The sequence below is a fragment of the Rutilus rutilus genome, assembly GCF_951802725.1.
Source record: "Rutilus rutilus genome assembly, chromosome: 19".
NCBI lineage: Eukaryota > Metazoa > Chordata > Actinopteri > Cypriniformes > Leuciscidae > Rutilus > Rutilus rutilus.
In genome coordinates this window covers 1,102,024-1,120,934 of record NC_140232.1, presented here as the reverse complement: position 1 = coordinate 1,120,934, position 18,911 = coordinate 1,102,024, and the positions used below count along the sequence as shown (strand labels likewise).

Below are 18,911 nucleotides of genomic sequence, written 5' to 3'. Positions count from 1 at the left end.
GTCAATATGTACTAGTAGTAAACCTGTAAGTGTATTATTTTAATACCGCTTGGGACTAAATTGGCCCACTTTTAGTATATAAAAGTATATGTTTAAGTGTACTATAAGTGTAACAGTAGTAAACTAGTTCATAATTACGTTTCTCATTTGTACTGCAAGTGAACTTATGGTTATACTAGTAGTTTACTATTTTAATACTTGTAGCAAATTTTTTGTTTATGAAAGTACACTTTGAAGTAGGGCTGCACGATTAATCACAATTTACATGTAATCGCACTTAAATCGAGATCGCTTATCGCGGTTTTAAAATCGCAAAGGCTGCGATTATTTTTTATGCGCAGTGTGTCAGTGATGATCGGCTCAGTAAACGCTGCTCTATCTGAAAGCACTGTGAGTTTGAGTCGCTTATAACCTGCATTTGAAAAAAACAACACGTGTCAAACATCTTTCCAAAACATGAGAAGCTTTTATGAACCTCTTTTTAATAACATGCAACATTTAGTCACATGCATTTACTCCAAACTCACTTCATAACGACAGCTGAGCTCCTCCTTCTGTGAGATGATGTGCTTCTTACACAGAATAAGGCAGTCGTGTGTTTACAAGTCATGTTTAATCAAAGCGTTTCAATCTTCTGTTTATTCAGCCACAGCGATAGGGGTTTCCTGGAATGATGCGCATTATTGTACTTCTGCGGCGGGGCATATTTAGCGTGTTTGCGTGAGAGCGCCCTCTGGCGTTCAGATGGAGCAGTATCTACTACCGATCAGCCGCACTCCACTGACAAACTGCGCACAAAATAATCACAGCCTTTGCCAAATCGTGTGCGATTTTATTGCGATTAATCGTGCAGCCCTACTTTGACGTATACTCTCAGTAAACTACTAGTTAAGTAGTTTTATACTGCAAGTATTCTTGCAAGTTTTCTTTTAGTGTACTCTCAGTAAACTACTAGTTTGGTAGTTTTATACTACAAGTTTTCTTTAAAGTCGGCATGAAACGGAAGTTAAGATGGTCATTTTTTCCTTGTTGTGACGTATATCCGAGTGAAACAGCTTCTGAAATTAGAAAAAAAATGTAGGGCGGGGCTTGATTTCATCCTTCGGGAATTGATTGGATCATTGGAGGTTGGGCGTTGCAAACAAAATGGAGGCAGATTTGAATGCCAGTTTACATTCAGTTGTGGAGGATTTCTCTCCACCGTTACCCTCACATGAAGGATTTTTTATTGAGGAGCCCGGCGACGAGAACGAGGAGCTAAATTTTCAGGCAGGAATCAGCCCATATTTATATGAGCCTCCCGCGAACCAAGATAATTCAAGTCAAGTTATCAGTCAAGTTCACCCTCGAGAGCATCTCGACATGTCCGAATGGTAGGCTGCAATCTATCTTAAACACTGATAGCCGCACCCTCATCGGCTCTGGCCGCACCCTTTGGCCATGGCACGTGACCGAAAGAGAAGAGAGGTCGTTTCGAGGGGGGAGGGAAGGGTAATGTATTTGATTAAAGATTATAAGGGTACATGAATTTAAAAAAAATAATGAAGTGCACAGATAAATCATTTATAATAAACACTACAATATTACATATAAAAAAGAAGATTTGTCAAATTTGATTTCATGCCGACTTTAAGTGAACTTAACATCAGTGACGTGCGGTCTGGGTAGGCAAACTAGGCACTGCCTACCCTGCCAAAATTCAAAAATAAAATTGTTTATTAAATAATAAACTTGTATTTGTATTTTTACTGTTTATTCTTGTTTAATTATTTAGACGTTATGATGACAAATGTAGCAGTTACGCATAATCAAATAAAAAACAAATGGTAGAATAAGCAGTGCTTTTACTGTCCATTCATTGCAGACAGCAAGCGAAAAAACCATGTTGCGCATGCGCACTTCGATCCTGTATTCTTTAACATGTACGTCAAAAAGCACAACTCTGCTGTGCCTTTGGACGTAAATATGGTATGCCCGTAACTTCTCCGTAACATATCAGACATGGACCAATTAAAATCGAGATATCACTGGACATTTGCGCAGCTAACGTCATTAACGTTACACCACAGCTAGCCTACATACCTAATCCCCGCGCCAAATTCAAAGCCAAAATGACAGCACCGGAGTTAAAAGGCCGTCATCACAGAGTTAAAAATTGTTTTAAATTGAGAGCCAGAGACTTTGCAAACCGAAGGCCCGTAAAGATTTACAAAGCTGTGATCGATGTCTTGACGAGGAAAGGGCGGCGGATGAATTTTATGTAGGCAGTAGGCTACAAATAATCTACCGATTGGTGAGTCAAAAACTATTTTGGGCTTAATATTGAATTGATAAATATGGTTGAATTAATGCAAGCCATTTGACTTCATATTCAATTGAGCAGTGTGTGATTTTACTTTTACTTTTGGCCGCTGTGCAACAATAATGATGAAGAATGGTTGCACTCTAATGCTGGAGTGAACATTAACTACTGTTACCGGTGTGTGCCTGTGTGCCGCGCTTGTGTGTGTGTGTGTGTGTGTGTGTGTGTGAGTGAGTGAGAGAGAGAGAGAGAGAGAGAGAGAGACTGAGAGAATACACGCGATATACATCCTGATTTGTACATTTCTTGATATGCCGCGCTTGTGCGTAATGTTTAGCCTACTGTTATTATGTATTATTAGCCTAAACAATAAATCAGGTAATCTGGCTTTCATAACTCAGTGCCTAGCCTCTTTAAGACATCACCGCACGTCACTGCTTAACATTATACTTATAGTTTACTATTTATATATTATTTTTGCACTGGCAGTAGGCCTATATACCACTATATTCAAATGTTATTTTTTATACTTGAAAAATCCCTTTAACTGTACTTTACTTTTAAAAACATTTTATTACCTTCATGCATCCTTTATCAACACTTGAATGTCGGTGAGTTTCATAAAGAAAGGCAACATTTTAACCCCTTCCCCATCACCCCCAATTTTTACATGAAATGCCCAAAATAAAAAGGTTACTGCTCATAAGTAATTCTGAATAGAAACATAACACACATACATTTAGAAAGCCAACACTTGAGAGTTTATAGTTCAAGACTCAAAATTAACCAGACTGTTATTAATATTGAGATATATAAGCTCAAACATATTTTGAACTAAAATAATCTGGGATCACCAGTGATCCCTGACAGGTAAGGGGTTCAAAAAAGTTGCGAAAATCACATTTTTGTCAAAGACAAAGTCAAAGTCAGATCAGACTTGATCAGATCCAGAACGATGATCACACACAGATGGAGTAGATCGAGTCCGACACCCCCACAGCTTCAGTCGTTTTCTCTACATGGGTTACGCTTTATTTCATTTGGAAACATTAAGCAGTTTTGATTTACAAGCTGTTTAATGTTTGATGATCACGTTATTTTACATTTGGGTGAGCAATCTTCTATCACTTGTTTCAGCTTCTTCTTCTCCTGTGTTTTGAGCCGGAGATTCTGTACTAGAAGATGTGTCATAGCGCCCCCTACCGTATACCAGTGAAAACATGGATAGCTGGAAAATTCTGTTAATGAGTAAAGTTGAATTAAAGTAAATTCCTATGTACACCAGTGGACTAGCCTACACATAAATTCAGATACACAGAATTAGAAACATATCTGTTTTATATCAATATTTTAATCAATATTTTGAAAAAAATAATATAAACAAAATCAAATAATCAAAAATATAATAAAAAAAATAATATTTTTATTTTTTAATCAATATTATTTATATTTAAAAGGCTACTCGATCAAAAGAGTTAACACAATTACAAGCAAAGTATACTTTGAATACTTAATTATACTTTTAAGTATATCTCGATCAAATGATTGAGTACAGGCCAAATATACTTGGACTTTTCTCTCAGTATAAGTCAAGTACACGTGTAATTTTAAGAATATTTCTGAGAAGTACATAAAGAATATTTTCGAGAAGTATATAAAAATGTAATAAAATGTAGACTGAAAGTATGCGGTCTTATTTTTAGTTGAAAAGAAGTGTACTAATAGAACACTTGAATAAACTCATTATTATTATCGCTGTGTAGAAGATCAGGTTTAGTTCCATGCTCATTTATTTACTCTATAAACTATTCCACCCGAAAGCTTGTTACTATATAAACATGACCATGTTAGTTTATAAGACAGTGTAATATTATGAACTATCTATCTATCTATCTATCTATCTATCTATCTATCTATCTATCTATCTATCTATCTATTAGGGGTGGGCGATATAGCCTCAAAATTATATCATGATATTTCAAGAATATTTGCGATAATGATATTTATGACGATATAGAAAAAAATATATGAAACAACGTTTTATTGGTGATTAGTGCAAAAAAAGTATAACATAACTCCTTAACATTTTAGTTTAACAATAACTAAAGTAATAACTTAAAAATATTAACAATAACTTCAGGAGCCTGCACAATATTGTCACCTAATAAAATTGACCTAAACTTTTAAGTACAAATGTAAACAAACAGCAGCAATCCAAACAAACCTTAAAAATGTAAAACACACTGCTTATATTATATATTAAAAAATTGCTATCAAAACTTAACAGTTGCCTTGCATCTTTTTTGGATTGGCATCAATTGAGGTATATCAGTGCTAAAATGATTAAATTCACATAGCCTCTAATTCTGTGTGCAAACAAAAAATGTATATAAAATGAAATGAGTCAAGTAAACACTTTAGCCATCCATCCATGTGGCAGACACATAACATTCAGAGATTCTTTGTCAAGAACACCAGCATATTCACTGACGTTGGCTTAAGAGCTGATCTTTGACAAGTTACTACATTCCCGCCAGTACTGAACAGCCTCTCTGAGGCAGCACTGGTGGCAGGGATGCATAAGTATTTCTTGGCTAAACGGCTGATCCGAGGAAAGTTCACCTCATGCGTTTTCCACCACATAAGGGGATCACACTCGCTGTCTGCTGGTGGACAGTTCAAGTAGCTGTGTAATTCAGCTGTTATTGTCTCTCTCTCAGACACGGCTGTCTTCTCTGTTGTTGCGCCTTTGAAAAAGCTTCCAAGGGTCTTCTTTGGTCTCTTGGAGGCACCTTGAGTCAGTTGGGTGTCTTCTGCTGTTTCCAGAGGGGGTTCAGCTGTATGCTCTGATAAAAGGGATTCCACCTCACGAGCTGCTCTGGCTTGAATAGCTTTGCTCTCACTTTCACTCATGTGTTCAGTGCGGAAACGTGGGTCAAGCAGAGTTGCTAAATTGATCAGATCCTCAGTCACAGTGTCTCCATACTTGCTGTTCATGTAGTCCAGTACAGACTTCTTGATTGTCTTCGTGAGGTCTGTGTCATTCTCCTTTGCCTGTAGGATGTTATTACTGAATAACTTAAGAACAGGCTTTACGCATGAGATGGTGACGTAGTCTTCAGCAGAGAATGCATCAGTAAATTCAAGGAGAGGACCTAGAGCCTTGCTCACAGAATCAAGAACCTCTACATCTTGCCACGTTAGCACCAGGTGTCTGGTGGACCTGTCAGCAGCTAAAACCTGTGTGATGGCCTTTTCTTGTTCCAACAGCCGCTGGATCATCTTTTGTCTTGATCCCCATCGTGTGGGAGATTCTGTGACCAGTTTGTGCTGAGGTAAGCCCATTTCCACTTGAGCATCACGGAGTGCCCGCTGCCGCTTCCAGCTGTGAGCAAATGCAGCCACAATCTTTTTTCCAACTCCCACTGCTCTGTCAATCCTTGAATCTTTCATACTCCTCTCTGAAGATAAAGAAAGACAGTTAGTCTCTCTCACACACACACACACACACACACACACACACAGGCTTACTTGAATATGTGGTTTATGGGGACTCTCCATAGACCGTAAACATACTGTGTATTTTGCATGCTCAAGTTCATTATTTCAAATGTAGGCACGCAGCAATCGCGCTCATAATAGAAGTGACACGCACGTTTTTGCCAGGCGCAGCGAGATTTTTTTTTTTTTTTTTTTGCAAATATTGTAGCAGAGCTACAGCAAGCGTTTTTCGGCAGTGGAAATTGCATTACTGAAACTTCCTCGTCGTTGAGGAGATCGCAGTTCATAGTTTCATAGCAACAACAGACGCCACGGGGGAGCAAGCGCTTTAGAAAGACGCGATATGTGAACGGACAGCTATAGTGTTTTTTAAGCCATTTGATTTACGAGGACACAGGCAATGTCCCTCATAAACCATGTTTATGGTGTAATACCCATTATACACATTTGTGCCCTCATAAACCATATATTCAAGGCAAGCTGGCCAAGCACACACACAGTTTTTGTTTGGTAAATGAAACTTACCAATAGCAATGTGCAGACGATGCCCAAAGCATGACAGTCTAGTCCAGTTATTGAGAGCGATGGCTTTAACAACATTGGCCCCGCTGTCTGTTGTCACACACACTTGTTTGTCCTCTTCTAAATGCCATGAGTTAAGAAATTCCCTTAAACCACTCGCAATATTTACACCTGTGTGATCATCGGGAAAGTAACTTGTTTCAAGGCAGGAGTTGTGTAGCTTCCAGTCGTTGTCGATGTAGTGCACGGTCAGGCTGATAAATGGTTCTGCTGTTCGGCTCGACCACATGTCCGTAGTTGAGGCAAAAAACTCCACCGACGATAGCATAGCTGCAAGTTTGTCGCGGCATGTTTTATACATCTCAGGCAGGGATGTCTTTGAAAAATATTTTCTACCTGGGATGCTGTATCTTGGGTCGAGCTTTTTAACCAGTTGCTTAAATCCCTCCTTATCCACCGTTTGGATTGGCATCATATCCTTGGCCAAACAATATGTAACCGCATCAGTAATTTCCATCCACCGTTTACTCTTCTTGTCATATGGAGTGCAACTAGCGAGTGCTCCAGCGATGCTCGGTTGAGTCATTTGTTTACTTTTGGGCCGCACATCACCAGCTGCTAGTGTCTCGTCGCGTATCTTCATAGCCTGGTTATACTCGACGGTGTGTTTTTGTTTTAAGTGGTGAAACAAGTTTGTTGTGTTTCCACCTTTAGCATTAACCGTTGTCTTGCATATTTTACAAAAAATTATGTTTTGTTGGAGATCTGACCTCTTGTACCCAAACCACTTCCATACTATTGAAGTAGCTCCCTTTTTAGGAACTAAATCTTCGTCGGATTCGGAGGCTGACATGCTGCTGTGCTATTACTATCAGAGGTTTTGTTGTTGTGCGCGCGCTAGGTAACGTAAATGCGCCATACGTCATCGCGCCACTATATCATCAATATCGCGTCCTCGCGCCGCTATATCACCAATATCGCGATATGACACTTTTTTATCATGCAAAATTTTATACCGGTATTATCGTGGACGGTATGATATGGCACAGCCCTACTATCTATCTATCTATCTATCTATCTATCTCTGTCATGAAGAGCCTCTAACTCTCCACCCATCCATCATGTCCAGCTCAGATCTCCTGCTGTCAGACTCACTTTTTTGGACGATGTCCTGCATCTTCTTCCAGACTCTGAACGGCAGGTTGCCCAAGTATCGTGGCACATGAATCAAAGCTCCAGAAGCCATCTGTGGATCCGGCTGTGAGCTCTGGACTCTGGAAGAACATTCAGGAGTCAGAACTGCAGTGGCTTTGGATCAGAACCAGAGAGACCAGAGACAGGAGCAGATCACTCACCTTTCCATTGAGACTGGAAACTCCTGCAGAACAAACACACCATTTATCATCAAGAACTCAATCAATCATCAATCAATCAACCAATGATCTGAAATCAGACCTTCAGAAAGCAGACGTCATTGGCTTTCATCATCTCCTCCATGTCTTTGATTGTGTGTGAAAGAGCTGAGATGTGTGTGTTCATCTCCTCCAGCTTCTCCTTCATCCTCTGCTTCTTCTGCTCCTCTTCCTCCCTCAGTGCAGTGACTGTAGCTTCTTCTTCATCTCTGAGAAACTGATGAAGCTTCTCAAACTGCTGTTTAATCTGACGCTCTGTGTGCTCAGCTTGAGACTGAAATCAAAGCACATTCACTTCAATCATCTCAATCGACACACATCATTAATATCCAAGATAAACTCGGATACCCGACATAAAACAGATCCAGAAGCAGATTGCTGCTAGTCATTTACAGAAATAATAAACTGTTATCCATTATATCAAATCATAACTGTATATAGTGATCCAACAGCTGTAATGAAAATGACTCTCGTTTCTGTTTCCTCACCTTGATGTGTCGAACTGTTTTCTCAAACTCTGCTTTCATTTCTTCATTGTGTTTAAGCTTCTCCTGTAAGGACTTCAGTGCTGTATTGAGCTCCTCCTAGAATTGAACAAAAATACATAAAAAACATTAAACATTAAAATACATAAAACTCCAGATTACAGTGAAGAGTATTTGCTCCTGATTTCTTTTGTTTTTGTGTAAATTGATTCAGAAATTGCAACCTGAGTAAACACAAAGTACAGTTTGTAAATTACAGTGTTATTTATTGAAACAAAAAAAGTTCTCCAATACCAACTGGGCCGGCGTGAAAATATATTTGCCCCCGTAGTTACTAATTCCTCAGATCTATGAAACTGCATTTATAATGTAGTTCAGCTGGACTAAACACAACCAGTCCTGATCACTGCAGCTGTCCAATCAGATCAACACTGAATACTGAAGCCTGATTGGTTCATGTCTGTGTGCCTGTACAAAATGCGCCACTTCAAATAAAAAGCAAATACCTTTTGCAAAAAAAGTGCTTTGAGTACCTAGAAAAACACTATATAAATGTAACAAATTATTTGTTAATTATTATTAAATCAGCCTCTTAAACCCCTCGCCGCCCAGAGCCAGGCTTGGGAAGCTTTTACTGGCATGTCAGATTGGGTTTTAGAAATAATCAAATGCAGTTACTCGCTCCAGTTCTCCCGCAGGCTCTCCTGCTTCAGGAGTGTGACTAACACTTCAGTCTCGGACATCGACGCTCACGTCCTCTGAGCTGAAGCACAAGCTCTGCTAGCGAAGGGCGACTCAGGCTTTTACAGCCGCTTCTTCCTCGTTCCAGTGAAGGATGGCTTCCTCAGGCTCATCCTCGATCTGAGATGTCTGAACCGCGCTCTGGTAAGACGGCCGTTCAGAATGCTAATGCTAACTTTGAAACAAATTCTCTCACAGATCTGATTGTTTTTTATCAGTGGATCTGGAGGACGCATACTTTCATATCCAGATAGCCTCTCATCACAGTTCTTGAGATTCACGTTCGAAGGGGCTTACCAGCCTACAGTCCTACCATTCTGACTGTCTCTTGCTCTGCGTACTTTTATGATATTCGTGGATGCGGCCCTCTCCCCCTGAGACAGATGGGAGTTCACCTCCTGAATTACCTCAATGATTGACTGCTTTTAGCCCAATCGAAGGAGGAACTCTGCGCACACAGATCTTTGCTCATCAGGACCAAGGTTACGTTAGTAACCGGAACAATCTGTGTTTATGTGTTACGAAACTGCTCTGAGACTCGAAGGTGAGATCCAAATGCAGCTTTTATTAAGGGGCAATCCAGACACGAAATCCAATTAACAGGCAATAGGTCATACACAGGCAGGCAGTCCGTAAAAACAAACAAAACAGGCAGGGGTCAGAGGCAAAAGAGTAATCCAGGGAACAGGGCAAGAAATTCAAAAACCAAGAGACATGAAACCAGGGAGAATGCTCAGAATTGCAGTGTGACAAACTAAACTTCGCAGTGAGTGATGGGGTGAACCAGGCTTATATAGGGTTAACTAAACAAGCAGATGAGATACAGGTGAATGTGATAATGAGTGCTGATGAGTCCAGGCAGAGAATGATGGGAGATGTAGTCTGTGAGTGAACATTAGAGTCTGGTGTGGAGTGCCCTCTGGTGGCTCTCAAGGGCACTCCAGCCGGTGACCGTTACACTATGACTCGTTATGATTCTTTACATGTGAATCAAGAAACATTTGTCTTACCTTATATGATGAAACCACTTCACTGATGGGTCTGAATTTATGATTGTCATGTTGTGTTGAATCTCTGCACACTAAACACACAGGCTGTTTGTCCTCCAGACAGAAGAGTTTGAGTTTCTCACTGTGTAAACTGCAGATCTCCTCAGACCCTGATGAACGCCTCTCATTTCTCTCCTTCAGGAACGACTCACACAAGTTTCTTAACGCAAGATTAACTGGAGGTTCAGATCTTGAGGTTCTCCTGCAGACAGGACACTCCTGAGATCCCTTGGTTCTCCAGAACTGTTGAAGACACTCTTTACAGAAACTGTGACTACAGGATAAAAGAACAGGAGTCTTGTAGATTTCATGACACACAGGACAAATATAATCATCTTCAGCTGCTGAAGCCATCTTCACTGTTTGAGCTCCAGCAATCTAAACTTTACTTTCACTTTCTGAACGACGGATTAAAAAAATGAATCACCACAAAGATCAGAAACAAACTTGTTCAGAAAGAAACTTCTCAAATTCTTCTGTAAAGTTTTCCCCTTCGTACTCCACTGATCGCTGATTCTTTATTGCTTTTGTCGAGATAAAGTCAGTATGGCAGAGAAGAGAAATAACAAATCCGTCTCTTCCTGGTTAGTGTTGTAAGAGGGTGGAGCTTCTGATCAAGGTGTGTTGAAACAGGTCAAAGAACAACATCAGGATTTCTTCATGTAAAATTAACTAAATCTAAGCCTATTCAAACTGAACTTGCATTGAAACATAGATATATGAAACAAACAAAGATATAACGCTATAAAGCCTTGGATAAAACAAAAAAATACTCAAATATTAAAAATAAAAATATCTCAAAACCTTTATACGTGTTTTATTTATTGCTCTTCTTTATTGGTCCCAGAGTTTCTCCAGGGTCTGTCATGCTCTCTCTCTCTTATAATGATTTCTTCTCATGCTGTAGTTTCAGTGATAAACACTCCTCTGTTCATCTGCTGATTGTCAGTGTTTGGAGAAACAAACAGATCAACAGATTAAAAGTCCTGAATAAACAGGAGAAACAGAGATGAGACAAAAGTTTGTCTCTCATGGATCACTCGTCAGCACCTTTATTAACACTTATTTAGTATTTCTTGTTAATTATGAAAAATATATTCACTTTATTAGCATAAAGACATTTCTAAAGATAATACCAGAATACACTTCATACACGCTATACATAGATGAAGACGGACAGAGACTAAGACTGAACTCAGGGTATATAAGCATGGATGAAACAAAGGAAATTAATGAGATAACTGAAACAGAATAACTAATCAATCAATCAGGGAAAGTAGGTCATGGAGTAGAATAATACAAAGAACCATGGGAAACGTAGTCAAAACCAGACATACATCTTACAAACTAACTCTGGATACAGTGTGAAATAATGCCAAATAGCCCATGATATATAGTCACGTTTTAACGATCAGCCAATTAAGTTGAGTTACAAAAGTTAAAATGGGGTCAGATTTACTGTGTGAGGAATTGGGTGTTAAAAGAATGAGACACAAACTGAGGTTAAAGTGGATAAGAACGGTGTATTTACAATCTTCACAGGAGACTTTGAAACAACACAATAAAACCAGGAACACTCAGGCTGTTAAAAGCATAGAGTCCATCGCACCCTAAAACAGGCCATGAGAATCCTTGGGTGTTGAAGCGTCCCAGTGTTCGTGTCCACCAGTGTATATACAGTCCAAAAGAAGTGATAATCCAAAAGCATGAAGTTGTGTCTGGAAAGGTGAGTCCGCAAGATGGAAACTCCACACTCCAGAACAGTGATTGGGATCTGTTGTAGAGATCTGCAACTGAAGCCCGAACCTGAAATCATTTAACCCGACCCGACCATTAAAGTTATATATTTGAAGCCCGAACCGAGGGCCGTTTCTCATAGAAAAAATACTGTAGATAGATATTTCGTCAATTTTGCAGTTTTCCCCGCGGCTCTCAAGTCTTCCACGAAGCTCAGCGTACTCCTGCTTAACTGAATCCAAGGTAAGGAACACAGTGCTAAACCTGGTGTCTGACATTTGCCTGACAGTTTTTGATAACTGGCTTATTATACCCGTTTGCTTGACGGATCTCACGAGTGCAGACATAATTTCTGATATTTCGTTGACCAGCACCTGTCTTTTGGAGGCCGTGGTTTCATTAGATCTCAGAGAGATGATTGTGGGATCATGTAACACACTCTCCGCTGAGACCCATATGAAGACCCCAGATTTATTAGGTCTTGCGCTCGGTTAATAAAACCTCTTCCAGCAACCGTATGAAACGACCTAATATCCCGACAGCAAAACTCACACATTTTTCGGCTCCATTGGATTGTACAGAAGCTGGTACTGACTTGGCTGTTGGAGATAATAGTGTGAAAGAGATGAGTGTGTGTTGTTACTAGCGGCTAGGCCTGCTGTTGGACGAGTGCATCCACGATCAGTGTGTCGCTGTAGAGAAGATGAACCGGTCTTTCTGCTGTCGTACGCCAAGATAGCTTCGCAAGCTCTACGCTGTACGTAACCGTGGGCTCTTTATTGGTTGAAATGACAAGATCATAATTCTTCCAGAATGTAGTTTTTCCTGCATCATCTGGAACTGTAATAAGTTTTCCCTCAAGCAAGTTTTGCTTTATCGCACTCATAGTTAATGTTCGCTTCGTCGTCTATTCGGGAGCCGGGAATACATGCACAAAACAGTAGATATATATAATGATCAAATTTAAATGATAAATAATTATATATATATTTAATTATTTATCATTTTAATTTTGTATATACAGTGAGGAAAATAAGTATTTGAACACCCTGCTATTTTGCAAGTTCTCCCACTTGGAAATCATGGAGGGGTCTGAAATTGTCATCGTAGGTGCATGTCCACTGTGAGAGACATAATCTAAAAAAAAAAAAATCCAGAAATCACAATGTATGATTTTTTAACTATTTATTTGTATGATACAGCTGCAAATAAGTATTTGAACACCTGAGAAAATCAATGTTAATATTTGGTACAGTAGCCTTTGTTTGCAATTACAGAGGTCAAACGTTTCCTGTAGTTTTTCACCAGGTTTGCACACACTGCAGGAGGGATTTTGGCCCACTCCTCCACACAGATCTTCTCTAGATCAGTCAGGTTTCTGGGCTGTCACTGAGAAACACGGAGTTTGAGCTCCCTCCAAAGATTCTCTATTGGGTTTAGGTCTGGAGACTGGCTAGGCCACGCCAGAACCTTGATATGCTTCTTACAGAGCCACTCCTTGGTTATCCTGGCTGTGTGCTTCAGGTCATTGTCATGTTGGAAGACCCAGCCTCGACCCATCTTCAATGCTCTAACTGAGGGAAGGAGGTTGTTCCCCAAAATCTCGCAATACATGGCCCCGGTCATCCTCTCCTTAATACAGTGCAGTCGCCCTGTCCCATGTGCAGAAAAACACCCCCAAAGCATGATGCTACCACCCCCATGCTTCACAGTAGGGATGGTGTTCTTGGGATGGTACTCATCATTCTTCTTCCTCCAAACACGTTTAGTGGAATTATGACCAAAAAGTTCTATTTTGGTCTCATCTGACCACATGACTTTCTCCCATGACTCCTCTGGATCATCCAAATGGTCATTGGCAAACTTAAGACGGGCCTTGACATGTGCTGGTTTAAGCAGGGGAACCTTCCGTGCCATGCATGATTTCAAACCATGACGTCTTAGTGTATTACCAACAGTAACCTTGGAAACGGTGGTCCCAGCTCTTTTCAGGTCATTGACCAGCTCCTCCCGTGTAGTTCTGGGCTGATTTCTCACCTTTCTTAGGATCATTGAAACCCCACGAGGTGAGATCTTGCATGGAGCCCCAGTCCGAGGGAGATTGACAGTTATGTTTAGCTTCTTCCATTTTCTAATGATTGCTCCAACAGTGGACCTTTTTTCACCAAGCTGCTTGGCAATTTCCCCGTAGCCCTTTCCAGCCTTGTGGAGGTGTACAATTTTGTCTCTAGTGTCTTTGGACAGCTCTTTGGTCTTGGCCATGTTAGTAGTTGGATTCTTACTGATTGTATGGGGTGGACAGGTGTCTTTATGCAGCTAACGACCTCAAACAGGTGCATCTAATTTAGGATAATAAATGGAGTGGAGGTGGACATTTTAAAGGCAGACTAACAGGTCTTTGAGGGTCAGAATTCTAGCTGATAGACAGGTGTTCTAATACTTATTTGCAGCTGTATCATACAAATAAATAGTTAAAAAATCATATATTGTGATTTCTGGATTTTTTTTAGATTATGTCTCTCACAGTGGACATGCACCTACGATGACAATTTCAGACCCCTCCATGATTTCCAAGTGGGAGAACTTGCAAAATAGCAGGGTGTTCAAATACTTATTTTCCTCACTGTATATGTACACTACCAGTCAAACGTTTTAGATCGGTAAGATTTTTAATGTTTTTAAAAGAAGAATCTTCTGCTCACCAAGGCTGCATTTATTTGATTAAAAATACAAACAAAAACAGTCATATTGTGAAATATTATTACAATTTAAATCATCTGTTTTCAATGTGAATATATAATAAAGTGTAATTTATTCCTGAATGTTCCTGAATCAAAGCTGAATGTTCAGCATCATTACTCCAGTCTTCAGTGTCACATGATCCTTCAGAAATCACTCTAATATGAAGATTTGATGATCAAGAAACATTTATGATTATTATCAATATTGTAAACAGTTTTTTACATTTTTATTTCATGATGCTGTGATGAATAGAAAGTGTCCACAACTGTCTTCAACATTGAAACTAATAATGAATGTTTCTTGATCATCAAATCCTCATATTAGAGTGATTTGTGAAGGATCATGTGACACTGAAGACTGGAGTAATGATGCTGAACATCCAGGAATAAAGATCACAGGAATAAATTACATTTTAAAATAGAGAAAAAACTAGAAAACAGTCACTTTAGGCTACGTCTACACTAATCCGGATAAATTTGGAAATGGAGTTTTCGTCTAAAAACGCTCCGCGTCCACACTATCATTTTCAAACGCTTTCCAAAAGTTGCTCATTCACACTGAAACGTATGAAAACGCTTACATCACCGCACTTTTATTTATTTATTTTTTTAGAAATGTTCTAAATAACAGAATTAGTTCTTGACATTTCTTTTACACATTTTTACATTTGGTAAGTATAACTTGAAACAATAATGTGGAAAAAGAAAAAAAGAAAAGAAACAAACAAAAGATAAAGGGCATCACAAACATATATTATATATTATATAGAGATACAGATCTTTGGGCTTTTCGATTTTTTTAAAACTTAACAGATTCAAAATACATTTTAAAGGCTGCTTTAAATGAGCAAAGTTGGGTTTTGAGTTACTCCATTTAGTTTGATGAATATGAAATTTTCCTAATTATAGAAACAAATCAATAATATACATTTTTCATTTAGAAAAGTCAAATTCATTTGTATGAAGTAAGACAGATGACAAATTTAAGACTAGATTGCAGTTCATTTTACCACCTAGAAACTGAGACATCTCATACCAAAAGATTGAAGAACAGGGACATTCAAAGAAGAAGTGCACAATAGACTCTCTTTCACAATTACAGAAACAGCAGTTGTAGTCAATATCCAGATGAAAACGCTCTAAAGTGTCTTTCACAGGATATATTCTGTGAGCAGTTTTAAAAGACACTCCTTTGGTTTTATTTGATACTCAATACCGACTAAGATCTCCCCAAAAATATTCCCACTCAAATGAGGGAAACATATTAACCCAAACAAATGTAGATGGAGGAGAAGAGATGCTGACAAAAAGAGATCTAATCAGTTACTGCATTTATCATTAATTAAATCAAGTTTATCTAAAAACAAATGTTCGGAGACTTTACTTGCAGTGTAACCCCTAGAGCCCTGATTTCTGAATAGAGATAAAGTTTTGGCAGAAATAGAATTCATGACAATACAATATTCTTTAACAGAAATATGACACTTACATTTCAGACATAGTTCAGTAATACTAACAACTGACTAACTAATAGTATATCAGACTCAAACCAAAGTCTTAAAAATAATGTTTTTCTTTGGTGTGTAATGTACTTATTATTCCAAATAAAGAAGGAGTGAGGAGAGAAGTTATGTTTAAAAGCCAAACACCATGGCAAAAAGACTTGCTTGTGAAAATGAGATAAACGAAGAGGTATTTTGCTGATATCAAAACTGCATCTAAGGAAAAGATTTATAACACCAAGTTGATTAATTAAATGGTTAGGGGAAATATTCCACATAGAGCAATTATTTTTAATAAAGCATTTTAGCCAATTTATTTTAAAAGTGCTGTTCAAAGTTGTAAAATCCTCAACATTCAAACCACCCTGATCATATGGATTGCATCATATATTTTTCTTTAAGTAATGAGTTTTTTTTTTTTTTTTTTTTATACCCTCAGAGAGTCCTCGGCCACTTCTGACCGAATAATTTTCTGTTTTGAATTTTTAAAAATCACAGCTTCATCGGAAGGTTATGATACTTGGTGACTTTTCTGGCATTAGGTATGTGAATACAAAAAAAAATTGAGGTCATGATCCGAGCATGCTAAGTGGTCGTAAAAAAAATAGTCACACTCAGTGTCTTCGGTCAAAAATGACCGACCCATAGGAAATGAATGGTAAATTGACAAAAACACAAAAATTCTCTAGAAATCGGCCACTATGCAGAAAAAAAGTGCTCAGCAATGAAGGGGTGAAACTCTAAAACATCAAGAGTGAAAAACATAACATAATTAATAATTATAATTAATATATATATATATATATATATATATATAATTAATATAATAATTATTAAAATTATTAAAATAATAATTAATAAAATGTTATAAACCTTGGCAAAAAGTATTATTTGAGAATTTCTAAAAAAATACATTCAATCCACATCTTAAGAGTAAGTAATTTGGTCCAAAAACAACTAGAATTCACAAGCATCTCCATTTAGAGCTATTACAGGCATCTAGTGGTAAACTCATGCAATAACATGATTTATTTAATTTTATGTTTAATAAATTGATTTATTTATTGATTTATTTTTTTCTGAAAGCCTAGTCTCTATTTTAACCGAAAATACCGCATAGAAAAAAAAATATATATACATATATATATATATATAAAATAATAAATAAAAAAAACATTATTTTCAATGGCAAAAAATGGACTATAAATATTGCATAAATATTAATAAGTTCAATCAAATTGTCTCAAAATACTAAATTAAAAAGAATAAAAATTATAGAACAAAAATAAATTGCATTGGTTTTTACTGGGATGGAGGAAGTTTGATTTTTAGGTGTCCGGTCACTTCTGACCGGGAAGGCACTCAGTGTGACTGCTAAACGAAGACTCTCTGAGGGTTAAACAAAATCAAATAACAACTTGTCAAACTCTTTGGTAAATGTCTCGGGTACTGTTACGTCTTGGTTGAAGCAGAGGAGGAAGCAGGAGCCACGTGCAGTAGTCTTTTATTAAATCAACTCAAAACTTCACATATACAAGCACAAACTCAGGACTGAGACTCAGGAACAGAACAACCACCATGATGCAACAATATACAAGAACTGACTGAACCCTGACACAGGGCTTCTGCTTCTTCTTCTTCTTTTTCTTCTATTTTATTGGCGGTTGACAAACAACAAAATGGTGTATTTCCGCCACCAACTGGTATGGAGTGTGGATCAAGACGACTTCTTTTTTCTTTTTTTTTCTTTTTTTTTTATTCTCTCCCACAAATTAGATTCCTCAAGAAACTGAAGAATAAAAATATAACACTCATTTCTCGAGTTATTTTGCAGAATATACTTTGGTATAAATTGCATTTTTATTTTTTTTAAATTATGAATTAACAACCTTCTTTCATTCTCATATTTCTGACAATGAATTAAAACATGTTCTACTGTTTCCTCTTGCCCACAATAATCACATCTTCCCGTATCATGTTTACCCATTTTATAAAGTGTACCATTTAATCTTGTGTGTCCAAATCTCACCCTTGATATTACTATTTCTTCTCTCCTGTTTTTCCCTGCAATTCTCATCTCTCCCACTTTCCTTTGAATTCTATAGAACCACCGACCTTTTTTCTCCTTATCCCACTGTTTTTGCCACCTTTCCTTTAGTCTCTTCTTGATAATACTCTTCACTTCATTCTTACTTAAATTAAACAATTAAATTAATGTCATTGTTTTTAAAGGAGTCATAACCTGCAATTTTCACTTTTCCACGAGAATCAATGTATGTTATGATCGACTAACGATTATACACTGGCCGGGAAGCCGATATTTAAAAGTGAAGCGTTTGTTTACCTCAGGGTAAATAAACCAGCGCGCGTGCACGCGCACTCAAATACGAGATTTTGATTTCAGCTCCCTCTTGACGTCATGAGGTAGCAGGATATACCATATATGGACACCGCAGCAGGAAGCCCCCCCTTCCCCTCTCCCCCTCATATTCAGTTCAGTCGGGAAAGATGGAGAAACCGAGTGCACACTGGACTTGCTCTGTGGTTGATTGCCATAAAAAACATGTAAATGTGTTTTATCTCCCAAAATCGGACGAAACTATCAGGGACCAGTGGATGAAATTCATTTTTAATGACGCTGTCCCAACAACACTTTCAACTGGCGTGCAGAGCCATATAGAGCGTCCACGACAGCCAAAACATCGCATTGATCTCGCGAGACAATAATGCCTTCAGAAATAAGGGTAAAAGTAGGTCTGTGTTTATTTTTTTTCCACTTTTCTTTTTTAGAAGGGCCTGAAAGACTATAATACAGCAGTAGGTATCCAATGTAATACTAGGTTATGACTCCTTTAACTGCTTAACACAGGGCTTCAATACACAGACAGACAAGCAAAACAAGATAACAAGGGGGCGGGG

At 38.2% G+C, this 18,911-nt stretch overlaps 2 protein-coding genes across 2 annotated transcripts in view; one reads left to right on the top strand and one right to left on the bottom strand.

Annotated features, from left to right (window-relative positions):
- LOC311278748 (nuclear factor 7, ovary-like) overlaps positions 1 to 18,911 on the top strand; it is a 1,193,180-nt gene that overhangs the window by 929,919 nt on the left and 244,350 nt on the right. The window lies entirely within an intron of this gene.
- LOC311278758 (E3 ubiquitin-protein ligase TRIM35-like) lies at positions 6,004 to 10,602 on the bottom strand. Its single transcript, XM_084389785.1, has 5 exons — positions 9,974 to 10,602; positions 8,226 to 8,321; positions 7,781 to 8,011; positions 7,681 to 7,703; positions 6,004 to 7,599 (listed from the first exon to the last, which is right to left on the bottom strand). Exons 1-5 carry the CDS (start codon positions 10,364 to 10,366, stop codon positions 7,413 to 7,415), a joined length of 930 nt encoding a protein of 309 aa, XP_084245911.1. The 5' UTR covers positions 10,367 to 10,602; the 3' UTR covers positions 6,004 to 7,412.